At 37.0% G+C, this 26,243-nt stretch overlaps 1 protein-coding gene and 1 pseudogene across 2 annotated transcripts in view; both read left to right on the top strand.

Annotated features, from left to right (window-relative positions):
- The window catches only part of C2CD6 (C2 calcium dependent domain containing 6), an 85,987-nt gene extending 66,298 nt beyond the window's left edge, over positions 1–19,689 (top strand). Inside the window, 5 exon segments of the mRNA XM_082396775.1 lie at positions 9,203–9,310; positions 10,348–13,878; positions 16,583–16,738; positions 16,742–16,771; positions 16,775–19,689. Coding sequence (XP_082252901.1) covers positions 9,203–9,310; positions 10,348–13,878; positions 16,583–16,738; positions 16,742–16,771; positions 16,775–16,921 — 3,972 coding nt within the window. The 3' untranslated portion in view covers positions 16,922–19,689.
- Positions 19,690–19,695: 6 nt separating this feature from the next.
- LOC309631219 (heterogeneous nuclear ribonucleoprotein D-like pseudogene) lies at positions 19,696–24,696 on the top strand (annotated as a pseudogene). The gene has a single exon. The product of its transcript is annotated as a heterogeneous nuclear ribonucleoprotein D-like pseudogene (transcript).
- Positions 24,697–26,243: the final 1,547 nt, after the last annotated feature.

The raw sequence follows: 26,243 nt of genomic DNA, 5'->3' as shown, positions 1-26,243 counted from the left end.
CTGAAGCTCTGGCTCTGCCCTCTGAGAATCTTTCTTTTTCCATAAGAAAGAGCTTATATTTGTAGCTGAGTAGCTTTGCAGCCTATGTCTTATCTGTAGAAAGTTAAGAGTTCAAAAACCTCTTTGCATTTTAAATTGTCTCTGTTCCTTTCAGTCCAAGATACTATGATTATCTTAGAGATTTTGCGGGTTTCCTGGGTATCAAATTATGACCTTAGCTAAATGTTACACCCCTAAATATCTTTAAAACATGCCCCCGTTTACTTTTGACTGATAGTGAAGGTGCTGTAGCACAATATCCTTAAGAATCTTAGAAGCTCTCTGGTCTAGCAGAGAGGATCTAAGAGGCCACCCTAAGATACTTAGAATATTTTTTGTCTAGTCAAGTGGGTCTGTAAGATACTACCTTAAATATTTTTGAAGTGTTAACAACAGTTCTCATGGCCTTGTGATCTTGACTTTGAAACTACATTTTACTGGCAATGCCACTGGAACCTGATCAATGAAGTCATGAGGTAGGGATTCCTGGCATTGGTTTCGTGGCTTAACAGTGTCATTAAGGACCCAGGAACCAGGCTCTTTCTTATCTTTCCTCTTTTTCACAGTCTTCCTTGTCACTTCATTATTACCGGATATTTGCTTCAGTCCTAGGCATCATTTGTAGATCAAGGCAGGGGGTAGAACATTCAAATTTTCTTTTGCACTTGCCCCCTTTCATTTCTACAAAGAAACAGAAGTTTACCCAATAATCCTCCAGCAGATTTTATGTCCCATTGACTAGAATTAGTTTACATGACTATGTTTAGCTTCAAAGGAGAATGAGAAAACTAGCATTTGGCAAAATGGAATGGGGTTGCCAATAGTGATTCATCATTTGGGGCTGTATACGTTGCTGTTACAAGCAGAATTCAGGTTCTGTTGTGACAGGGCAGTATCAGGAGTGGTTACTGTATAATCAGCACAGTTAGCAGTAGCACCACAACTATTCTTCTGTCTGATGGGAATGCTCTTCTCCGGATCTTCTTGGGGTTCATTCATTCACACCATTCAGGTCTCTACTCAGCTGTTACCGCCTTAGAGGGGCTTTCTCTGACCACTCTAAGTAAAATAATTATCCACTCACTCACCCTAGCCCATCTCTATTTTTTTCTTGTATCATTACCTGGTATCATATTACATGTTTCTTTACTTGTTATTGTCTGTCACTCCCACTTGACTTTGTTCCAAATGGTAGGGATTTAGTCTTACTCATCACAGTATCTTACCATTTAGAGTAGTGATGAGTCCATGATGGGCACTCAATAAATATTTGTTGAAGTAGTTAATTAATTAGAAATACTGCAGGGTTTTGAGGCATTTTCTTTGGAATCTCTGAATATGTTACAATTCCTGAGCCTCATTGTATGTGATTAATCAAAATCATTTGGTCCTGGGGAAATACAAATTATTTTAATACTTTCAAGGTGAATGAAGCACCTAGTTCTAGCATACCAAATATCAGGCATGAGGCAGCGAGATTAATTCCATATTCCATAAAGAGTAGTGATAAAGGCTCTGATTATTTATGAGTTTTTGAGTTTAAAGTCACTAGTGCCTGCTGAAGACTAGGATTAAGGAAGGCAGGGAGTGGTGTGTGTGATATCACTAAGACTCCTCAAGAGTTGACCCATATACCTTGCAGTGAGAGAGCTTACATTGCATGTATCCCACCTGCTTCTAACACTGGACTTTGGGCTCCTTTTGAGGATAATTGGTTGACAATTTTTCAGTTTATGTTGTTACTTTCAGTCCAGTCAGACGACTTCAGTTACTCTATTGTAGTGCTTGAAAATGTTCTTGGTCATGTCTTTGGCTTTCTGGCTCATTTGCAGTCTGAAAACAGTTTGCAAAAGCCACTATAAAAAGGGCTAATAATTCTATCAAACATTTAGAGATGAACTAACACCGATCCCTCTCAAACTCTTCCAAAATATAGCAGAGGGAGGAACACTCCCAAACTCATTCTACGAGGCCACCATCACCATGATACCAAAGCCAGACAAATATGTCACAAAAAAAGAAAACTCCAGGCCAATTTCACTGATGAACATAGATGAAAAAATCCTCAACAAAATACTAGCAAACAGAATCCAACAGCACATTTAAAGGATCATACACCATGATCAAGTGGGGTTTATCCCAGGAATGCAAGGATTCTTCAATATATGCAAATCAATCAATGTGATACACCATATTAAAAAATTGAAGGAGAAAAACCATATGATCATCTCAATAGATGCAGAAAAAGCTTTTGAAAAAATTCAACACCCATTTATGCTAAAAACCCTCCACAAAGTAGGCATAGAGGGAACTTTTACATCAACATAATAAAGGCCATATATGACAAACCCACAGCCAACATCGTTCTCAGTGGTGAAAAACTGAAACCATTTCCACTAAGATCAGGAACAAGACAAGGTTGCCCACTCTCACCACTATTATTCAACATAGTTTTGGAAGTTTTAGCCACAGCAATCTGAGAAGAAAAAGAAATAAAAGGAATCCAAATCGGAAAAGAAGAAGTAAAACTGTCACTGTCTGCAGATGACATGATACTATACAGAGAGAATCCTAAACATGCTACCAGAAAACTACTAGAGCTAATCAATGAATTTGGTAAAGTAGCAGGATACAGAATTAACACACAGAAATCTCTTGCATTCCTATACACTAATAATGAAAAATCTGAAAGAGAAATTAAGGAAACACTCCCATTTACCATTGCAACAAAAAGAATAAAATACATAGGAATAAATCTACCTAAGAAGACAAAACACCTGTATGCAGAAAACTATAAGACACTGATGAAAGAAATTAAAGATGATACCAACAGATGGAGAGATATACCATGTTCTTGCATTGGAAGAATCAACATTGTGAAAATGACTAATGACTATACTACCCAAAGCAATCTCCAGATTCAATGCAGTCCCTCAAACTACCAATGGCATTTTTCACAGAACTAGAACAAAAAATTTCACAACTTGTATCAAAACACAAAAGACCCCGAATAGCCAAAGCAATCTTGAGAAAGAAAAACGGAGCTGGAGGAATCAGGCTCCCTGACTTCAGACTATACTACAAAGCTACAGTAATCAAGACAGTGTGGTACTGACACAAAAACAGAAATACAGATCAACGGTACAGGATAGAAAGCCCAGAGATAAACCCACGCACATATGGTCACCTTATCTTTGATAAAGGAGGCAAGAATATACAATGGAGAAAAGGCAGCCTCTTCAATAAGTGGTGCTGGGAAAACTGAACAGCTACATGTGAAAGAATGAAATTAAAACACTCCCCAACACCACACACAAAAGAAACCTCAAAATGGATTAAAGACCTAAATGTGAGGCCAGACACTTAAAACTCTTAGAGGAAAATATAGGCAGAACACTCTATGACATAAATCACAGCAAGATCCTTTTTGACCCACCTCCTAGAGAAATGAAAATAAAATAAAAAATAAACGGGACCTAATGAAACTTAAAAGCTTTTGAACAGCAAAGGAAACCATAAACAAGACGAAAACACAACCCTCAGAATGGGGGAAAATATTTGCAAGCTAAGCAAGTAACAAAGGATTAATATCCAAAATTTACAAGCAGCTCATGCAGCTCAATATCAAAAAGACAACCCAATCCAAAAATGGGCAGAAGACCTAAATAGACATTTCTCCAAAGAAGATATACAGATTGCCAACAAACACATGAAAGGATGCTCCACATCATTAATCAGAGAAATGCAAATCAAAACTACAATGAGGTATCACCTCACACCAGTCAGAATGGCCATCATCAGAAAATCTAGAAACAATAAATGCTGGAGAGGGTGTGGAGAAAAGGGAACCCTCTTGCACTGTTGGTGGGAATGTAAATTGATACAGCCACTATGGAGAACAGTATGGAGGGTCCTTAAAAAACTAAAAATAGAACTGCCATACGACCCAGCAATCCCACTACTAGGCGTATACCCTGAGAAAACCATAATTCGAAAAGAGTCATGTACCACAATGTTCATTGCAGCTCTATTTACAATAGCCAGGACATGGAAGCAATCTAAGTGTCCATCGACAAATGAATGGCTAAAGAAGATGTGGCACATATATACAATGGCATGTTACTCAGCCATAAAAAGAAACGAAATTGAGTTATTTGTAGTGAGGTGGATGGACCTAGAATCTGTCATACAGCGTGAAGTAAGTCAGAAAGAGAAAAACAAATAACATGCTAACACATATATATGGAATCTAAAAAAAAAAAAAAATTGGTCCCGAAGAACATAGGGGCAGCACAGGAATAAAGACACAGACATAGAGAATGAACTTGAGGACATGGGGAGGGGGAAGGGTAAGTTGGGACGAAGTGAGAAAGTGGCATGGACATATATACACTACCAAATGTAAATAGCTAGTGGGAAGCAGCCGCATAGCACAGGGAGATCAGCTCGGTGCTTTGTGTCCACCTAGAGGGGTGGGATAGGGAGGGTGGGAGGGAGATGCAAGAGGGAGGAGATATGGGGATATATATATATGTATAGCTGATTCACTTTGTTATACAGCAGCAACTAACACACCATTGTAAAGCAATTATACTCCAATGAAGATGTTAAAATTAATTAATTAATTAATTTTTTAAAAGGGCTAATAGTGAAGATGTTTAATGGGCCTTTCATGATCCCCACCATCCACATGCATCTGGTATTGTTGACCATTGGAACATCCTGCTAAAAAAAAAAAAAAAAAGACTTAAAAAGATTTCTGACTCTACTGTTCTCACCCCCTCCTCTTCCATGGGAAGAGGTATCTATATAACCCTCCAGGGAATGGAAGGTTATATAGATCTGTTTTGAAAACCTGAGATTTCACCTTGACCACTCCTGGGCGTGATGCTTCTTTTTTTCCACTAATGGCAAATCCAAGTTGGCCTGCATTGTACACTCTCCATGTGGCAGCCAAGCCAAAAGGGGCTTAGGAGATTCAAACAACCTGATTCAGCTACTTACATTCTCTTATTTGATTGATATTGTGCTAAATCGTAAGAATAATGACCACTTGGTTGATCACACTGCTCTCCCAGTCCTCCTACGGTGGCCCACACAGGCCAATGTGGGGTGCATAGTGGGCCTCTGTAAATTATTCCCTTTTGGGTCTGACTCTTCTGGATGAAAGGTCTAGATGACATTAGGAAATGGTGGAGGAAAAGGTGAAGTTGTAGCCATCCACAAGCTCTTCTCTCTGCTGAGGTTCAGTAGGGTAATGTTAGAAGTCTGACTTTTCTAGGCCTTCTTATTTCATTTACTTTTTCCTAAATCAGAAGATACTGGTAAGAATTCTAGGCTTTTGTTGAGTTATTTTCGTTCCTCAGAATTTCTTCTAGGGCTGCAGGTAGGGTTAGGAGCCAGGTGATTTTGCAAATCACACTAGCATCCCTTGTGTCTTTGCCTGGCTGCCATGTTTTGAAGTTAAAGAGAAAAAATTGTACCCCATTCCCTATTAAGTTGCTGCTTATGAATTTATTATATTTTGTTTCATTAGATATTACTTTGCTTTCCTGATTTATTCTCCCATTTTTACCTGGAAGTTTCTATAATTTAAATGTAGGCTCAATAAATGATTTCTGGGTTTTAATGAAATTAAACATTTCCCTATATTCAATTGAATCCAATTTCCTTCCTGAATAGGGGGAAAAAAAACTTCCTTAGCTTGCTTCTTCTTCTAACATTAGTACTGTCAGTGTCCTAATACTTGTTATTAATCTGTTCTGAGAACCCATTACACTTTTTCATCGCTCCCTTTACAATATATTTGTCCTGTTGTGAAATATACATACGGAAAAGTGCATAAAATGTGAGCATTTTAATGAGTAATTGTAAAGCAACAACCATTGTAACCACTACCCAGATCAAGAAATAAAACAGTGCAATTACATGAAAAGCTCTCCCTCAACCACGTGCCCTTTCCTGATCACAATCCCATCACACCCTCTCCAGAGATGACCACTATCTTGACTGTTGTGATAACATTTCCCTACTTTGTAGTTTTACGACTTATTTTTACATTCCCAAATGACAGTTATGCATGTACTTTATTACATTATTGCTTATTATTTTCAGCATTAAATTTGTGAGATTCAGTCACATCTTTATATGGATGTATTTAAGTAATTTTCATTGCTATAAAAAATTCAGTTGAATGGAATACAATTTAAATGTGTGAATGTAACTTATTAGTCCCACCCATTTGGCACCCAGGCTTAGTTGCTCTGAAGCATGTGGGATCTTCCCGGAGCAGGACTCGAACCCGTGTCCCCTGCATTGGCAGGCGGATTCTTAACCACTGTGCCACCAGGGAAGTCCCAAAGCTCTGGTTTTCTTTATGGGGGTTTTCCATTAAGTCAATCCATCTGCTTTCCTATTTTCCAAACTTTCTCAACTTTCTGGATCTTGGTGTGTTACCTTACTGATTTCCAGTATTCCAATGGGATTTGTTAACCAAAATTTCAGAAATGGAGACCTGATTGAAATAAAACGTGTTTATTTGAGGTTTGTTAGGACTGCAGCCTGGGAGACACATATTCAAGCACTCGAATTGTGTTCCACTGGACTACAAAATGGAAGAGACGTATAAAGGCAAAAACTGCACGGTTACATTTAGTTACACGAGTTGTTTATCAAGAATTATGATTGGAGCAGCCAAGAAGTAAGGGTGCTTGTTAAGTAAGAATTGGTTGGGGTCTGAAATGGTTGCATAATTACAAGGGGAGACCTTAAGACCATAAGTTTGCAGCTGGCATGTATTGTTCTGAATACTGCCGGTGGTGTCCTTGGGTCTGGTACAGTTCAGAGAAAGTTCAGGTTTTCAGTGGTGCAGAGACCACTGAATGAGACCAGATCATATCTGAGACAAGATCCTCAATGGCCACCTGACTCTGTTTTTGTATGCCTGAACCATGATTACTCCGTTATAATTTCAATTTGTCATCAGATTTTTCTTTTGGAAATATTATTTTCTGTTAATTTACTGGAACTTTGGCAGGTAGGAGAAAGTAAACGCACATGTTCAGTCTACCATCTTGAAGCTCCTGTATTGGCTTCTTTTTTTTGTCCTTTTCTAGCATCCTGATCATTTCCCTCTCATATAACTATCCTGGATTTTTTTTTTTTTTTTAAGGAAGCAAGTTGTTTTTTTTTTGTTTTTTAATTAATTTATTTATTTTTTATTTGTTTTTATGGCTGTGTTGGGTCTTCGTTTCTGTGCGAGGGCTTTCTCTAGTTGTGGCAAGCGGGGGCCACTCTTCATCGCGGTGCGCGGGCCTCTCACTATCGCGGCCTCTCTTGTTGCGGAGCACAGGCTCCAGACACGCAGGCTGAGTAATTGTAGCTCACGGGCCCAGTTGCTCCGCGGCATGTGAGATCTTCCCAGACCAGGGCTCGAACCTGTGTCCACTGCATTGGCAGGCAGATTCTCAACCACTGCGCCACCAGGGAAGCCCTATCCTGGATTTTAACTAACAAAAGTATTGCATGTTCATCTAATCAATAATGCAGAGTTAAACAGAGTAAAAGTTAGTTAATTGTGTCCTCTTTCCTCTTCTCCAGAGTTACTCCCTTGAGAAAACAATGTTAACATTTTGTATCTTTTCATATATTTTTCCATGCTTATATTAGGGGGGAGTTTTTATTTATTTGTTTTGTGTGTTTACAAAAATGAGATCATTTTTTTAAAAAATAAATTTATTTATTTATTTATTTATTTTTGGCTGTGTTGGGTCTTCGTTTCTGTGCGAGGGCCTTCTCTAGTTGCGGCAAGCGGGGGCCACTCTTCATCGCGGTGCGCGGGCCTCTCACTATCGCGGCCTCTCGTTGCGGAGCACAGGCTCTGCAACAAAATTCTCAACCAGTGGTTGATTCTCAACCACTGCGCCACCAGGGAAGCCCGAGATCATATTTTTTCTACTACTTTTTCTTCCACTTCCTTGTCATACATATTTCATTTATTTTTAATTTTAATTTTCTACTAAATTCATTTAAGGCAATAAACTTTCAAATGTTAGAATTTAAACTGTTTTTAAGGGAGATTTTGGAAAATTCAGGCAAAGAAAAACAAAATGAGGAAAGGAACAGGTGTGGAAAAGTATGAGATATATTTCTAGAATTCGGAGTTAGACACATTTTCCTGGAGAGAAACTATAGTGGGGAATACTGAGATACTTGCAGAAATTATTTAGAGTCAGTGTGTGAGGGCAATGAATAACAAAACGTGGGAAGCTGCCGAAGATTTAAGAATAAAGTCATGTTATTAACTGCTTAATATTAATGAACACTTAAACCAAAAGTATTATGAAAGCGTCATTCATTGAATTATTTTAACTAACTTGATATATAATGAACCCCCTACAAACTAAAGGAGACAATGTGTAGGAAAGTGGTTGATAGTACTAAGTGTTCGCAAAGAGATGGTATCAAGTTTTCTCTAAACATTATGATGTTTTCAAAGCACCATTGTCTTTCACTGCAGTCTTGATTGTGTGGTAGTAGGAGCATCAGATGAAAATTTAGGATGCCTAGGATTTAGGCTACTAATCATCTGGTAATTTAGGGCAATAATTTCAACTGCAGATTTTTGTGTAAAACAAAGAGTAGGACGTTATTATCTCTAAAGTGTCATCCATCTCTAAAAAGTCAGTGGTTCTGTGATTCTATAATTGTTCCTATACACCTTGATTTAGTACGAAGTGTTTCCTTAGGCAGTAAGTACCCATTTAACAATTACAGCTTGAGAGTCATTGAAAATGCTATCTCAGTGTAATATCAGATGCTATTTATTATCTAAAGCATTTCACAACCTTTTAAAATTAGATTACATTTGTTCTAACAGTTCTATTTTCTTTTCCACTTTTGTTTCTGCTTAAAGTTGCTGAGCATTATTTTGATTTTACACATTCAATAGGGTGAATATTATGGTGTCAGGGAAGCTAAGATTATATATATTTCTGATATAAATTTCTTTTGATTATAGGCAAATTATGGTAGTTATGAGAAAAATACTTATTTAGTTTTTAAAATGTTTAATATCTTTAATAACTATTGAATGAATAAAATTATTTTGGGAAATATCCTTTCATTACAAGCAGTCTAAAATTAAAACTTCTCTTTTTATAAGGTGGCGTTTTCACCAAAAGAATACATTTCACCATCTTTCAAACCAGAATATATAGAATTCAAACCAAAATATCAGGTGAGTACTGAGTTTTCTTATCCCAATATCAATTAAACTTAAATACCAAGTTTCTCTAATACTTTATGTAATTCAGTGGTTCCAAAACCAGACTACCCAGAGGAAACACTCACCTATCTTTACAAAAATACATATTCCCAGGTCCCACCTCTGACCTAATGAATCTCAGTTTGGAAATGGAGCCTGGGAATCTGTATTTCTCAAAAAACAAAACAAAACAAAAAAACAGGGATTCTTATGCTATCACCTGGGTATCAATTAGCATTTGAAAACCATATGAACTAAAACAAATACTAGGCTGATTATTTCACGTTTTGGTTTTTTTAACTGGATAATAGAGAAGTTGTATGGACAAAGAGTTTGAATAAGAGACTTCGTTTTCTAGGCTATTTCAATAATAGAATAGCCTGATCCCAGAGCTTACAAAACTGCCTATGGCTATTACACTGACATTTCACTGTAACTGAGAATTTTTTGTACTGTTCTCTACCATTTCTGAGGCATATATAATATTTATCAAAAAGCAAGTTTCTACTGTAACATGCTAAGGACTAGGTGGAACTCATCATCATTGTTAAAACTCTCAGATTTAAAGGCAGATGATCTGTGTTCCCAAGTCACTCTTTAGAGAATATTTATGATACTTTTAATGGAATATCTACTACTTGCTTTGCATTTAAAAAAAAATTACCCACATTGCTACTAAAATATTTATATGGATAGGACTTAGATCTTAATGTTAGCCTTTGTCTAAGCAAATGGCACTGGAAATCGAGTTCTTAAACAAACAAACTATTGATGAGTGCCTTTTAAGTGTTTAAAAATATTCCAGGTAGCAAAAAGCTCTTGAACACAACATAGTATCAGAATTAGGAATTTGAAAAATTTGCATTAAAATTCTCATTATTATTCCAATCTCAAATATTTTAAAATAATTAAAGTTGGTTTTCTCTTTGTAGAAGGTATGAAGATGAATAGATAAATTGGCAGATTGCTCAAAGAGAATTAACTAAAAATTTTATTATAAATTTAAAACAAATGCTTCAGAATTTCTTACCTTTTTTTTTTAAATATTACAGTTCCAGAAATTCAACATCAAGAATGGTTTTGATCCTTTTCTAAGGAATATAAACAACAAAATGTCAGTCAGAAAAAGGAAAGACCAAGATATGTTCAAATGTAGAAATATTTTAAGTGCCGAGGTTATAGAGCATGAAGACCAAGATCCTCCTTACCCAACACATTCAAAACCTGCAAGCCCTGCTAATAAAACCTGGCCCCATAATCTTGATATCATCGCAATAAAGGGTTTAGACACTAAGAATAAGTTAGCCAGTGATCCTGGTATCACCGCACTAAAGACTTCAGACCCTAAGAATAAGTTAGTCCATGATCCGGGTATCATCACAATAAAGACTTTAGACACTAAGAATAAGTTACAGGAAAGGCTACCAAATGTATCTTTACCAAACTTTGAGGGAGAATCATCAATGACTGGAAAAGTAAATGTAAATAAATGTTGCCGCTCAAATTCATTAAGTCTTACTTCCCACATAGAAAATTTAAAACAATCAATGGTGCTCAAGTTAATTTTAAGTAAAAATCTGCAAGACCTTTCAGATAGATTATTTTCTACACCTGAAGTTTCTGTGGACACTGAAGCAAGAAAGAAAAGTCATAGTTCTCCACTTCTGGCTCTTCATGATGAACGACCAAGTAGTTTAGAAGGCAAAGTATTTGAAAAAACTCACGATTTAAATAGCTGGCTTTCAGAAGGAGACATTTTAAATTCAAAGTCTCTTTTAAATCAAATAATTAAAGATATTCCCGCAGATTCACTTTCAGAAGGTGGACCAGGAAATTCTCCAGAGGTAGAAAAGGAACCTGTCTCTGAAAAACACTTAGAGGCTGGTGAGATAGATTTTCCAATTAAAAAAAAGAGTAGTTTCAAAAAGAAACATTTAAAAAGTGAGGTATCTAGCTCCAAACCAGATTTGAAGAGCCTTGTATATGATTATGTTATAAAGCAAATATTCACTGCACCGATCTTCTCAGAGTTGGGGAGAGGAGTGAAAGAAACGAGTGAGACACAGATAAACTCGCAGAGTCAATTACCCACAGCTTGGGAGAGTTCGCCTTCCAATGTTCTAGTTCACTATGAAGAAAACAATAATGAAATAGAATATCCGCCGGCCAAATCCGTTATAAGCCAGATAATACAAGCATTTCCTGTAGATACTCTTTTAGAATCGGGGATAATCAAAGTGATAGAATTAGATAAAGAATACCAGAAGAGTTTTTTGCTGTATACAGAGACAGCTTTTGCTGAAGAAAAGCCAAAGGATTCCACAGAGTATTATTCAGAAATCAGAAGCAAAACAGAACCTCTTTCAGAGCAGAATACACCCATCATTCACAAAGAAACCACTTCTTTTAATGGAGTTGAATTCATAGACAAAGGCCAAAATAGATCCCCACAAGATTCAAAATATCAGTCGACACCAGATAAAAAAACAGATTTGCCAAATAATGGTCAGAGGCTTGATAGAGAAGAAAATGATCTAAGTTCTACTTTAGAAAATTTAAGTAACGCACTAATGGGTAAACTTAATAACTCTGAGGTAATAATGTTAAAATCCTTTTTGAAAAACACATTTAATGTTTTTTTCAAATATAGTCAGTCTAAGAGCAGACAACCAGAAAAAGAATTAGAAAGACTAATTGAACATCCTTTTCCAAGTCTGACAGAAGACCTTGAAGAAATCGAAGAGAATTTTGATAAAGTAGACAAATTGGACAGAAAACCTATTTTGAATCCAAAGCTGCGTGTATTTCTAGAAGAACTCTCAGAGTCAGAAATAAAAAATTTAAAATCTGAATTAAGTAAACATATCCAGCATTACCTTGTAGAAAGGCTTTCAGAATCAGGACATATCACCGAAGAGGACTTACCAAAAATCTATCAAAATCTGTATTTGATGAATGAGAAAGTAGAACCAAAAGGGCAAAATATTTTTCTGGAGAAATATTCAGAAACTGTAAAAGAAATCATGTCTTTTGTAAATAATTTTAATCATCATTTCATAGACAAACATTTGGAAATAAAGCTAAGATCTTTTTTAAATGAAATTCTCCAAAACTATTTCCTAAAAAACCTTTCAGACAACAGTTTATTTAAAGACGCAGAATCTGAGCCTATACACTCAAATGTATCTTCTCTAAGAGCTAAAAGTGCCTCAATATCTTTTCATGAGTTAGGACAAGATATTTCAAGAGGGAGTTTTGGTAGTAGGCTTGAAATAAACATGAAATATCCCTTAAGTAAATCTCTACAAAACTATCTTATAGCTTTATCAGAAAATGAACGCTTAGATCTAAAAGCTGATTTAAGCAAACACCTCCAGAGCCTTTTTATAGAAAAACTGTCAAAATCAGGACTAATCACAGAAAGGCAATTAGAGGGGATAAGCCGGCATATAAATTTGGTTAATTCTACTTCCACACCATTAAAATGTATAAAGCCAGATTTGTCTTTAAGAGATGAAAATCGGTTTGTGGAGGACCATTCAGAAAAGCAAAATAAATATTCAAAAATTGCTCAGAAAACCACTTTACAAAAGCTTTCTGAAGATAGACTTGTAGAAACAGAGTTGACCAAAAAGGAAGAAAAGGAACATTTTTCCTTAGAGAATATTAAAGAAGGTCTATCAATAATTCAGGAACAGAAAAGATACTATCCTAAGGAAGCAAAAATACTGAGTTTAATTAAAGTACAACCTTGTTCCAACAAAAATACCCAGGCAATTCCAGTAAATAAGTCATCAGAAAGACTTACAGATACAATGCCTAAGAAACAAAGGAAAGAACACGGTTTCATGCAGTTTCCTCAAGCAGAGAACTGTGGTTTTAAAACAGATATACAAGACCCACATAGTTGGAGTGGTAAATCAAAAATAACTCAATCAAATGCTTGCTTTGAAAAGACACTGAAAATGAAGTCCCTTGACAAAAAGGAGCACAGTAACACCTATAAATTGATAGTACAGGAAAAACCTGAAGCAGTACTGTCACTGTATCCAAGAATTCCTAATTGCAAGATGCCAAATGAAGATGAGGAATACGTAAACAAACTCACTTTTCCTTCCAGGCAAAGTAATACTCTAACTCGCCTCAATGCAGAGGCTGGAGAGAAATCAAAATTAGAAGACCAGTATCATCAGAGATTGAAAGGAAATAATAACAATTATAGAAAACAACATTTAGTAACATTTGCACGTTACAAAGAAGAAATACAAACTCTTTATATAAAACCAAACAAACTTTGCAACAAAAAATGTGCCAAGGTCCCTGAATCACAATTGCTTAAATATAAAGTTTTGATAGCTGAGAAAAACTCAAAACCATCCCTCTTCCTGGAAGTACTAAAGAGAGAAAATCTAAAGCCCAGGGTTCAAAAAGAAAGAGACCATGTCAGCAAACAAAAAAAGTCATTTAACAAGATAGTTAGTATATTACCAACCACACTGCCCACCACAGGAATTCTTCTAAGAAAATCTGTTCCAAGGGCATTTCTTCATTGGACTGCAAGAAGAACTATACACGTAATAATGTTTTTCTAAGTCTTTTATTTCTGTATTTGGCAAAGTTCTGTAGATAATCTAGAGTGTATGTGTCTGCATGCAAGTATGTATGTAACCTTAACTGCCCCAAGATAAACAGACCTCCAAATTTTAAAAATTCTTCTGACATTCAAATATCACCTCACCTCATTCAAAAGGCAATCAGAAAATCAAGGGAATGTTAACACATTTAGTGTCTTTATGTAAAATAGATAAAGGGGACCCCCCCCCCCCGCCCCGTCTAGATCACGAATTAGAAAAAAAGCACTCTTTCCTCCGGGCCGACTCTACCGGCTGACACAGCCTGGACAGGGTACACAGCTCTGTCTACGGAAGACTGGCTATTTCAGCCCTGACTGACCCCTCAACCAGGGGCTGTTGTGCAGGCACAACCTGTACAACCATTGGCAGTGGCTGTATACTACAGAAAGGCTGGGATTGTCTTTTCATGCAGATATAAGTATAAATATATAGTCTTTTTGCAGATCGCTGAATTATCTTTGTTTCAGTAAACAAATAAACTAAGTTCATATTATGTGCCAGTTAGTCTGCTAAGCCTTAGAGATATGCAAAATTTACAATCTCTTGAATTATGAATTGTAAGATTTTAATTTAGCTTCTGCTCTTTTCTCTTTCATCACCACCCCTCTGCCATCTGCTGAGAAACATGGAAATTCAAATCTATTTTTAATATTAACATAAAACAGGAAGGTAAATCTGCTACTAGACGTTATATAAACCATTCAAAAGCAAAGTTAAAACCTCTAGGAATGGAAGGGGCTTATTTTAATTTTCTGGAACACTGCTCTTCTCTATTAGCATATATAGATAGGCATGACCCACAGTTGGGAAAACTCACAAATTCTAAAATGATATTATATTGATAATTTGATGTGCATAACTATCTTTGAATGAGAAAATAGATCTAATTTCAGAATAGTTGCTTTGAATTTGTTTTCCACAGCAAAGCAAATGATTACCTCTAGTAAATAGTAAAGCAAACGTGTAGCAGGGTAAATATTATCAACATACTCTCAACTTTGGATTTCTCTTTTCTAAATTCAATAATTTAATAATGAGTGTGTGTGTGTGTGTGTGTGTGTGTGTGTGTGTGTGTGTGTGTGTGTACAGATGAGGAAAAAGAAGTAAAAGATGGGTTCATAGTTTTTGAAAAGCAAAGACTTTCTGAAGTTCCCTCAGATAAGTGGAATCTTTATTATCACTTTTCCAAACAAAAGAGATTGTGTTTATGTTATATGGTATGGGATCATATAGGATCTCAGAACCTTTATCCTAAGAATGGATAAGGGAGATAGTTATATTTATTTCCCTCTGTCAAACCAACAGTACCTAAACTTTTCTCTCTAGTAAAATTGACAACAGAATTGAGTGGTAAGAGGGCATTTTTCAGATCATCAGAAAGACTCGCTCATTTGATTCTCTAAAATCCAGGAAATCTCCCAAAGCAATCAAAGTAGAAGACAGGGAAATTGAGTTGTAGGCGCTTCCAGAAAAATTACCAGTGGTGTGGGTCTCCGTGCCCTTCTGCTGTCACTCTAGTAATCAGTTATATCAACTGTCAAGTAAAAATTATATGCTACTCACCAATGTAGCAGAAATTCCCTTAATAATTGCTTAATAATTCCCTTACCTAATTGCTTCCATGTACATAAGATGGAAAAGGAAGAATGTTTACTTGCAAACCCAGGCAAAAATATGGACTCTTCATACCTCCTTCTTGGTAAATCTTCTCTCTCTTGCTGCCCTAATTCTTCTTAGTCCTGCCTAAATTCCTCCTACCTGCCAATTCTATTAATCTACTCCCACCTTCTCACCAAATCAAAGCAGGCCCATTCCCTTGGTGTGGCCATCTCTGCAAAGCATTAAGCGACAAACTGCTCAAACTGCAGAGGAAACTAGTTTACACTAGTTTGAGAAATGACTAATAACTCCATACCCTCTTATGGGCACTTGTAGATTATTATATTTTTTAAATAAAATATAGTCATATTATACAAATTTGAAAAAAAAGAGAAAAGGAAAACTAAGCCCATAATCCCACCACCCTAAAACAACCATCATTTTAAAAAATTATTTTGGTGTATTTCCTTACAGTTATTTTCTTAAATGTTTTACTTGTTTAGTCTCAGAATGTACACAAAAATTTTTAATATTTTAGTATAAACATAACCATATTCTTAGATGCTAACCTCTGTATGTGTGTGTATATAAATATTAAAGAAGGTGCTTATTAACTTTTAAAGAATGAATGTTTGGATGATTTAAAAAGTAAAATATAAGAGCTTATAATTTATGTTTGTTTGGGGTTGGGGAAGAGATATTTTAGAAGAGGAGAATTATAGGAGGGCTGTCTTTGCCTAGGAGTCTGATCCCTGAGGACAGGTCCCCTAAGATTTCTGGTTTTCAGCTTCATATCTTGCATACCTTTTGAAATAACAGATCCTTTGAAATAACAGATCCTTTGAAACAATAAGATTTTTTAAAGTATGGTTTTTAAAGTATCTGATGGCAGGCATTGAATGTAGGGCCTGAATTTGGGGACTGCCTATAAAACATTTGACTGCTCTCATTCTTTGTTGATATTACAAACTTTAGTCCTTGTAAGTCTAAAATGTACTTTTAAGAAACCTAACTCACCAACCTGATCTTTTATTTTAATATTTAGGATTGTTCGGATAGAGTTGAGGATTTACATGTAACTTCATTTAAGCATCTTGAAAAAGCAAAATCAAGAGCAAGGCTTTTAGGAAAGAGCCCAAATGATAGCCATAATCAGTTAAAACGTTCTGCAAGACCGTATACTGCTCCAGAGGTTAACAAATGAGAAAGCTACACTGGAAAATTTACAAGTCCTTGAATGGTTTCAGCAGGCTTAGTTCATATAAATGATTCAGTCCCAGATTATGAAATCCATAAAATGCGGCCAAAAAAAAAATTAAAAGAGTATATTGAAAAACGTTCGCTCATTTGTGATATTATCCAGATGTTAAACAGTTCAGAATGACGTGTGAGGCCAATAGTCAGAATGTCATTTCTCCAATTAACAAAATGGTTTGGAGATCTGTCCTTTTGTGTGATAGAAGTCAGTAACCAAATTTCATCTTGTTAGAACCATTTTGTTTTAATTAAAATGAAAAAGAAACACTTTTGATGTAAATGTGTTTTGTTTATGAATCTTAGAGAACCTCAGAGATACATAGTCATTAGTGAAGTTTTATTTCCCAACTTTTCCCCTTTTTCACTATTCTCTGATTTTCCAAATCTTTGCTATGCCCTAAATTATCCCTGACCACCCAGTGTCAGGGTCTCTATTTGCAGTTATGTATGTTCAGCCTTTTGTTATGAATATACTTTAACTCTTCAGCTCTAGATTCAACAGTATGCAATTCCCTGGGCCTACAGAACATCTATTAATTTCAATATCATCTGATATTACAACTTTTTACACTATAAAGATAATAAAAAACAAGTTTCATACTACTAATTCCTGAGGCTTCTAATACACTGGAGTGACTTTCTAGCTTACTCGAAAAACTATGAGACAGCCTCTTTAATAACATGAAACTCAGGAAGAAACTGTATAAAACAAACTGCATTAAAAATTATCTAGCTAAATCAGCATAGGATTTAAATTAAGAGACTTTTGAGAATTGGTTCTATTATCAAATACAATATTTGAATCTTGCTGAACTTTGGTTCACTCTTGAGGAGTAAGAATTTCAATTTACAGAATTTTTGTCAGTTTCCATTTTTCTACCATAAATCATAAAGTTTATGGAGTTTAAATAGAATTGGCTGATGGAAAACATAATTTCTGATCATTCATTTAATGCCATAGTCAAGGTAGTAATTTGGGGGGGGGAAATCAAGAATTTCTAGTAATTCTCAAAGTTGCCAGTACATATATCAATCAGAATGTGACTGGGAAAGCACAATTACCTCTGGATCTTTCAAGTAGAAGGAACACAGGGAATTGGTTTCATGGGTGATGGAACCAAGGCTAAGAAACTAAAAGGGATGATATGGCAATCCAGAGATTGGCAAGAGCAGAAAGTGATAGCACCCCTCAGAGAGGACATCAGGAAGAAGTGGTGTGACCAGTGTCCTAAAGCCAGAATACAAAGAAGATACAGCCACTGACAGAGACACCACAAGAAACAGGGGAGTGGGGAAGGGGGTGAGAAATAACTATGTTTCTTCTCTCTCATCCTGCTCTCTAATCTCCTGCTATTGCCTCCCTGGAAACCAGAGAGAGTGAGGGGGCATGGGAAATGTAGTTCCCAGTGAAGCAGAGCAGAGGAAAAGTGGAGAAATGGATTTGAGAGCTAACAGGCAACTAACCAACAGTACTTATGGGGAAAACCATTGATCTAGCTTGCAGTAAAGGAGGAAATATTTACTAGATGGAAATCTCAAGTCACTTTGCCTCATTAAACTTTTAACAGCAATATTGTGACACAGTCAAAAATTTCCTACCATGGAAATAAAATTAATATGCCAAAGATTTTGCTAAACACTACATTCTCATGAATAAGACAGTATTCTCAAGGAGTCCACAGTCTATTGGGACATAAACACAGAAGTAGTTATAGTAGAGTTGTGTAAGTGCTGTTGGGGAAAGTACTATAGAAACTCATGGGAGGTCATTTTGGCCAAGGTGAATCCTTCAGAAAGCAGATACCAAGATGAGATTAGCCATGTACAGTAGGCAGAATAATAACCCCTCCCCCAGCAACATACAAACATCCCAATCCCAGGAAACTGTGACTATGTTACCTTACATGGCAAAAGAGATTTTGCAGCTATGATTAAATTAATGATCTGGAGATGGAGAGACTATCCTGGATTATCTGGGTGGGCCCAACATAATCAAAAGGATTTTATAAGACAGAAGCAGAAGGGTCAAGTCAGAGAGAGAGGTGTGATCACTGAAACAGAAGCTGAAGTAATGCTGACCCGTGAAGCAAAAGAAGGCAGGTAGCTTCTAGAAGCTGGAAAAGGCAGAAAATTCTCCTCTAGAGCCTGCAGAAGGAATGTAGCCCTGCCAAATCATTTTACAATTCTGACCTCCAGAACTGTAAGATAATAGACTTGTGGTGTTTGAAGTCATTACCACGTTGTGGTAATTTGTTACAACAGTGATAAAAAAATAATTGATACAGCATGCCAGGAGCCTATGGTGCAAAATTTAAGGCATTCACTGTCAGGGTGAGGTTATCAGGGTGAGGCTATCAATATCTACTGGGATGGTTAATTTTTTGTGTCAATTTGACTGGGCCACAGTGTGCCCAGTTACATGATCAAACAGTATTCTGGGTCTTTCTGTGAAAGCATTTTTGGATGAAATTAACATCTAAGTCTGTAGACTGAAAAACCAGATTGCCCTCCTTGATGTGGGTGGGCCTCATCAGTTGAAGGCCTGAACAGAAGAAAAAGGCTGATCCTCCCCTGAGAGAGAATCCCTCCTGCCTGACTGCCTTCACACTGGGATACCAGCTTTATCCTGCTTTTGGAGTCAAACTGAAACATCAGCTCATCCTAAGTCTTCAGCCTGCCAGCCTTCGATTTGGAACTACACCACTGCTTCTCCAGCTTGCCTACTCACCTTGCAGATCTGGGATTTGTCAGCCTCTATAATCATGTGAGCCAATTCCTTATTTAAAAAATCCATTGGGGGGATGGAGATCAAGATGGCAGAATACAAGGACATGGAGCTCACCTCCTCCACAAATATATAAAAATAATCTATACGTGGAACGATTCTCACGGAATACTTACTGAACGCTGGCAGAAGAGCTCATATAACCAAAGCTGCACGAAAGATCACCATGTAAACTGGGTAGGACAAAAGGGGGGAAAAAAGTAATTGGAATGGGACCTGCACCCCTCAGAGGGAGCTGTGAAAGGGAAAAAGTTCCCTCACCCTGGGAACCACTTTCACCAGCTGGGAGGTCAGAGGGGACAGATAGGGAGCTTCAGAGGCTCAGAAGAGAGTGTAGCAGCCGGTTTGCGGCAGGCAGGAGAGAGAGAGACCAGGACAGACAGTCCTTGCCACCTCACTGCACTTCCCAGCCCAAGACATGCACCCCCCCTGAAATCTGAGATTACTGCCACCCCTACAACGGGGGGGATACGCGACTTCAGTGGATTTATACCAGTGGCTTTGTGAGTGCAGTGCCTGAGGGACATCCAAGCTGATTACCAGCATTCCCCAGCTGAGGCGGGTCTGGTGCCAGGAGCAGCAGGTTTTGTGGGTGCACACAAGCAGAAGCAGGGCTGAAATCTGAGCTGATTACCAGCATTCCCACAGCGGAGGCAGGGCCGAGGGCAGTGCCAACAACAGTGTATTTTGTGAGCACATGCACTAGGTAATAGGTGATGGCACAGAGTGCCCGTCCCCGTGGACAGCCCCTGGAGAGGAATATGGAGCAGCTCCTTTCCCAGAGGGAGTGCTCCAGTCCCACCTACCTCACAGTGCAGCTTAGAACTGGATCTGGGGGCTTCTACTCCAACAACTGACAAGCAGACCCTGATCTCGATAGGGCTGTGACAACCACAGAGCAAAGAGGAGGCCCTGCCCAACATCCAGTGCAAGCTCTGGTCATCACAACACCAATCACGCCCCATATCAAGGGGATGATGGCCAGCTAACTCTGAGGAAAGACATGGCGGGCACCCATACCAAAAAACAGCCGTCACACCAAAAATAATGGACTCATGGAGGCTACACAGGGATGCTCCCACATAAAAACGGCCCTCTGAGACCACAGTAGATAATTGTTTCCCCTAAATTCAGAGTCAAAGAAATATAAGTGAAAAAGCAGAGGAAACACTCCCAATTAAAAGAAGAGAAATCCCCTGAAAGAACAAACAATGAAACAGACCTCTCCAGCCTGCCAGACTCCACGTTCAAAAAGGAGGTAATAAAAATGCTGAAGGAATTAAGAAAGGCTGTCAATAGAAATGCAGAGCACTGTAACAAGGAAACAGAAACAATAAAGAGGAGCCAATCAAAATTAGACAACTCAATTGTTGAGATGAAAACCAAACTAAAGGCAATAAAATACCAAACTAAATAATGCAGAAGAACGAATAAGTGATCTGGAAGACAGAATAATGGAAATCACCCAATCATAACAGCATGCAGAAAGACAAATGAAAAAAAAGAAAAGAAAAAGAAAGCAACATACGAGACCTATGGGCTGATATAAAGGATGCCAAGCTGTGCATAATAGGGATCCCAGGAGGAGAAGAGAAAGGGGGATCTAAAATGTACTTGAAGAAATTATGGCTGAAAACTTCCCAAACCTAATGAAGCAGATATCCAGGTAAAGGAAGCACAGAGGGTCCCAAACAAGATGAACCCAAACAGACCTATACCAAGACATATCATAATTAAAATGGCAGAAGTTAAAGACAGGATTCTAAAGGCAGCAAGAGAAAAACAAAGAGTTAGTTACAAAAGAACCCCCGTAATGCTATTTGCTGATTTCTCTACAGAAACTTTGCAGGCCAGAAGGGAATAGCAAAATACATTCAAAGTCCTGAAAGGGAAAAACCCACAACCTAGGATACTCTACCCAGCAAGATTATCATTTAGAATAGAAGAAAAAATTAAAGAATTTCTCAGGCAAGCAAAAACTAAAAGAATACAGCAATACTGAGTCTACCCTAAAAGAAATATTGAAAGGTTTTCTCTAAATAGAAAAGAAACAAGAACCCATAGGAAAGGGAAAATCAAAATAGGGAAAAGCAAGTATATAAAATGATTGTACACCACTTGAATAAGCCAGTACATAGATAAAAAAAATCAAAAAATTTTGTGAAAGCAACTATAACTACAATGAACAGCAAAAGGATAAACATGAAAATGTAAAATAGGACATCAAAATCATAAAATGGGGGAAGGAAATAAGAAAATGTAGATTTTTTAGAATGTGTTTGAGCTTATAGGACCACCAGTCTAAAGCAAGTAGACACAGTAATGAGTTAACATACTTGAAAACCAGGGTAACCACAAATCAAAAACATACAAAAGATTCACAAAAACCAAAAAGAACTCAAGCATAATATAAAAGAAAACCAGTTGCATCATTTGCAACCATTCTGTAGGTAGTCTTTTCGTTTTGTTTATAGTTTTCTTTGCTATGTAAAAGCTTTTAAGTTTAATTAGGGTCCGCCGCCATTTTAAATCCAACTCCATACAATGCTCCGCCACTGTTGCGGCCACGACTCAGACTGCGTGACAGCACCCACCAGCCAACAATTCTGCCGCCATGGAGGATATAAATCAGTACAGTAACACACAGGAATTTGCAGAGGGATCCAAGATTAACGTGAGCAAGAATCAGCAGGATGACGGTAAAATGTTTATTGGAGGCTTGAGCTGGGATACAAGTTAAGAAAGATCTGACTGAATATTTGTCTCAACTTGGGGAAGTTGTAGACTGCACAATTAAAACAGATCCAGTCACTGAAAGATCAAGAGGATCTGGATTTGTGCTTTTCAAAGATGCTGCTAGTGTTGATAAGGTTTTGGAAGTTAAAGAACACAAACTGGATGGCAAAGTGCTAGATGCTAAAAAGGTCAAAGCTTTAAAAGGGAAGGAACCCCCCAAAAGGTTTTTTGTGGGTGGACTGAGCCCAGATACTTCTGAAGAACAAATTAAAGAATATTTTGGAGGCTTTGGAGAGATTGAAAATATTGAACTTCCCATGGATACAAAAGCAAATAAGAGGATTTTATTACATATACAGACAAAAAGCCAGTAAAGAAATTGTTAGTAAGCAGTTATCATCAAATTGGTCCTGGGAAGTGTGAAATCAAAGTTGCACATACAGGCAACAACAAAAAGGAGGAAGATGTGCTGTAGCTGGTGGATGAGGTGGTGCTGGAGTCGTGACTGAGGTCAGGGCCAAAACTGGAACCAAGTAATTATTATGATCAAGGATATGGAAATTACAATAGCGCCTATGGTGGTGATCAAAACTATAGTGGCTATGGCTGCTATGATTATTATGGGTACAACTAGGAACTACGGATACGGACAAGGATATGCAGACTACAGTGACCAAGAAAGCACTTATGGCAAGGCATCTCAAGGGGGTGGCAGTCACCAAAACAATTGCCAGCCATACTACAAGGGGACATTGAAGAAAACAGGAGGAGATTGCTTGCAGGATGACATTGAAGACTGGTCTTCTGTTGATCTAAGATGATTATTCTATAAAAGACTTTCTAGTGTACAAGACACAACTGTATCCAACTGTATATAGCCGCCAATTCGTTTTAACTTTGTCTTCTGCTGTGTTATGACTCAATGTGGATTTGTGTTTATACAAATTTTATTTGTATGATTTCATGTTAAACCTCAAATAAATGCTTCCTTATGTGTTAAAAAAAAAATAGATAATTTGAGCAGGCTGATCACTAGAAGTGAAACAGAATCTGTAATTTTAAAAACTCCCTGCAAACAAAAGTCCAGGACTGGATGGCTTCACTGGGGAATTCTACCAAACATACAAAGAAGAACTTATACTAATCCTTCTCAAATTCTTCCAAAAGACTGAAGAGGAGGGAACACTCCCAAAGGCATTCTATGAAGCCACCATCACCCTAATACCAAAACCAGATAGAAACACTACCAAAAAGAAAATTACAGGCCAATATCTTTGATGAATATAGATGCAAAAATTCTCAACAAAATACTACCACACTGAATCCAACAACACATACAAAAGATCATACACCACGACCAAGTTGGATTCATCCCAGGGTCATGAGGATGGTTCAACATATGCAAATCAATCAATGTGATAAAGAAATGACAAAACCACATGATCTCAATAGATGCAGAAAAAGCATTTGATAAAATTCAACATCCATTCATGACAGAAAAAAAAAAATCTTACCCAAGTGGGTATAGAGCGAACATATCTCAACATAATAAAAGCTATTTATGACAAACCTACAGCCAACATAACACTCAACAGTGAAAAGTTGAAAGTTTTCCCACTAAAATCTGGAGCAAGACAAGGATGCTAACTTTCACCACTTCTATTCAACATAGTATTGGAAGTCCTAGCCACAGCAATCAGATAAGAAAAAGAAACAAAACATATCCAAATTGGAAGGGAAGAGGCAAAATTGTCATTATATGCAGATGACATGATACTATACATAGAAAACTCTAAAGACTCCACACAAAAACTACTAAAAGTGATAAACGAATTCAGCAAGGTAGCAGGATATAAGATTAACATACAGAAATCTGTTGCATTTCTTTACACTAACAATGAACTATCAGAAAGGGAAAGTTAAAAAAAAAATCCCTTTTAAAATTGCATCAAAAAGCATAAACTACTTAGGAGTAAACCTGACCAAGGTGAAAGACTTCAACACTGAGAACTATAAAACACTAATAAAGGAAACTGAAGATGATTCAAAGAAATGGAAAGATATCCCATGTGCTTGGATTGGAAGAATATTGTTAAAATGGCCATACTACCCAAAGCAATCTACAGATTTAATGTGAACCCTATCAAATTACCCATGACATTTTTCATAGAACTAGAACAAATAATCCTAAAATTTATATGGAACCATAAAAGACCCAGAATTGCCAATGCAGTCCTGAGGAAAAGGAACAAAGCTGGAGGCATAACTCTCCCAGACTTCAGACAGCACTACAAAGCTACAGTAATCAAAACAAAATGGTATTAGCACAAAAACAGACATATGGATCAATGGAACAGAACAGAGAGCCCAGAAATAAACCCACACACCTATGGTCAATTAATCTTCGACAAAGGAGCCAACAATATACAATGGAGAAAAGACAGTCTCTTCAGCAAGTGGTGTTGGGAAAGCTGGACAGCTGCATGTAAATAAATGAAGTTAGTACACTCCCTCACACCATACACAAAAATAAACTCAAAATGGCTTAAAGACTTAAATATAAGACATGACACCATAAAACTCCTAGAAGAGAACATAGGCAAAACATTCACTGACATAAATCATAGCAATGTTTTCTTAGGTCAGTTTCCCAAGGCAAAAGAAATAAAAGCATAAACAAACAAATGGGACCTAGTCAAACATATGTTTTTGCACTGCAAAGGAAACCATAAACAAAATGAAAAGACAACCTACAGAATGGGAGGAAATATTTGCAAACGATGTGACTGACAAGGGCTTAATGTCCAAATATACAAAGAGCTCATACAGCTCAATATCAAAAAAGCAAAAAGCCCAATCAAAAAATTGGCAGACGAGCTAAATAGACATTTCTCCAAAGAAGACATTCAGATGGCAAAAAGGCACATGAAAAGATGCTCCACATTTCTAATTATTAGAGAAATGCAAATCAAAACTACAATGAGGTATCACCTCACACCAGTCAGAATGGCCATCATTAAAAAGTCTACAAATAACAAATGCTGGAGAGGGTGTGAAGAAAAATGAACCCTGCTACATTGTTGGTGGGAACGTAAATTGGTACAGCCACCATGGAAAATAGTATGGAGGTTCCTTAAAAAACTAAAAATAGAGGTACCATATGATCCGGCAATTCCACTCCTGGGCATATACATGGAGAAAACTCTAATTTGAAAAGATACATGCACCCCAATGCACTATTTACAATAGCCAAGACATGGAAGCAACCTAAGTGTCCACTGACATGAATGGATAAAGAAGATGTGAGAGAGATATATATATATATAAAATCCATGTTACTGCAAATGGCATTATTTCATTCTTTGTTATTGCTGAGTGGAATACTTTCTACTGTGTGTGTGTGTGTGTGTATGGATTATCATACTAAGTGAAGTAAGTCAGAAAGAGAAAGACAAATATCATATGATATCATGTATATGTGGAATCTAAAATATGATACAAAAGGAACTTATTTATAAAACAGAAACAAACTCACAGATACAGAACACAAACTTATGGTTATCAAAGGGGGAAGTGGTTGGAGGGATAAATTAGGAGTTGGGATTAACAGATACACACTACTGTATATAAAAAAACAACAAGGACCTACTGTATAGCACAGGGAACTATATTCAATATCTTGTAATAACCTATAATGGAAAAGAATCTGAAAAAGAACATGTGATTATATCCATCTCTCTCTCTCTATATATATATCAATATATATACCTACATATATACATATATCACTTTGATGTACACCTGAAACTAACACAACATTGTAAATCAACTATACTTGAAATAAAAAAAATCCACTGGTTCAGCTTCTCTGGAGAACCCTAACACAGTGGACCTGAGAGGCACTGTTTCCCGGCCTCCACAGTCCTGC

Source organism: Balaenoptera borealis (genome assembly GCF_965194805.1).
Source record: "Balaenoptera borealis genome assembly, chromosome: 6".
In the NCBI taxonomy this organism is placed as follows: domain Eukaryota; kingdom Metazoa; phylum Chordata; class Mammalia; order Artiodactyla; family Balaenopteridae; genus Balaenoptera; species Balaenoptera borealis.
The sequence above is the reverse complement of the archived record's forward strand: the minus strand, read 5'-3'. Positions and strand labels throughout refer to the sequence as shown.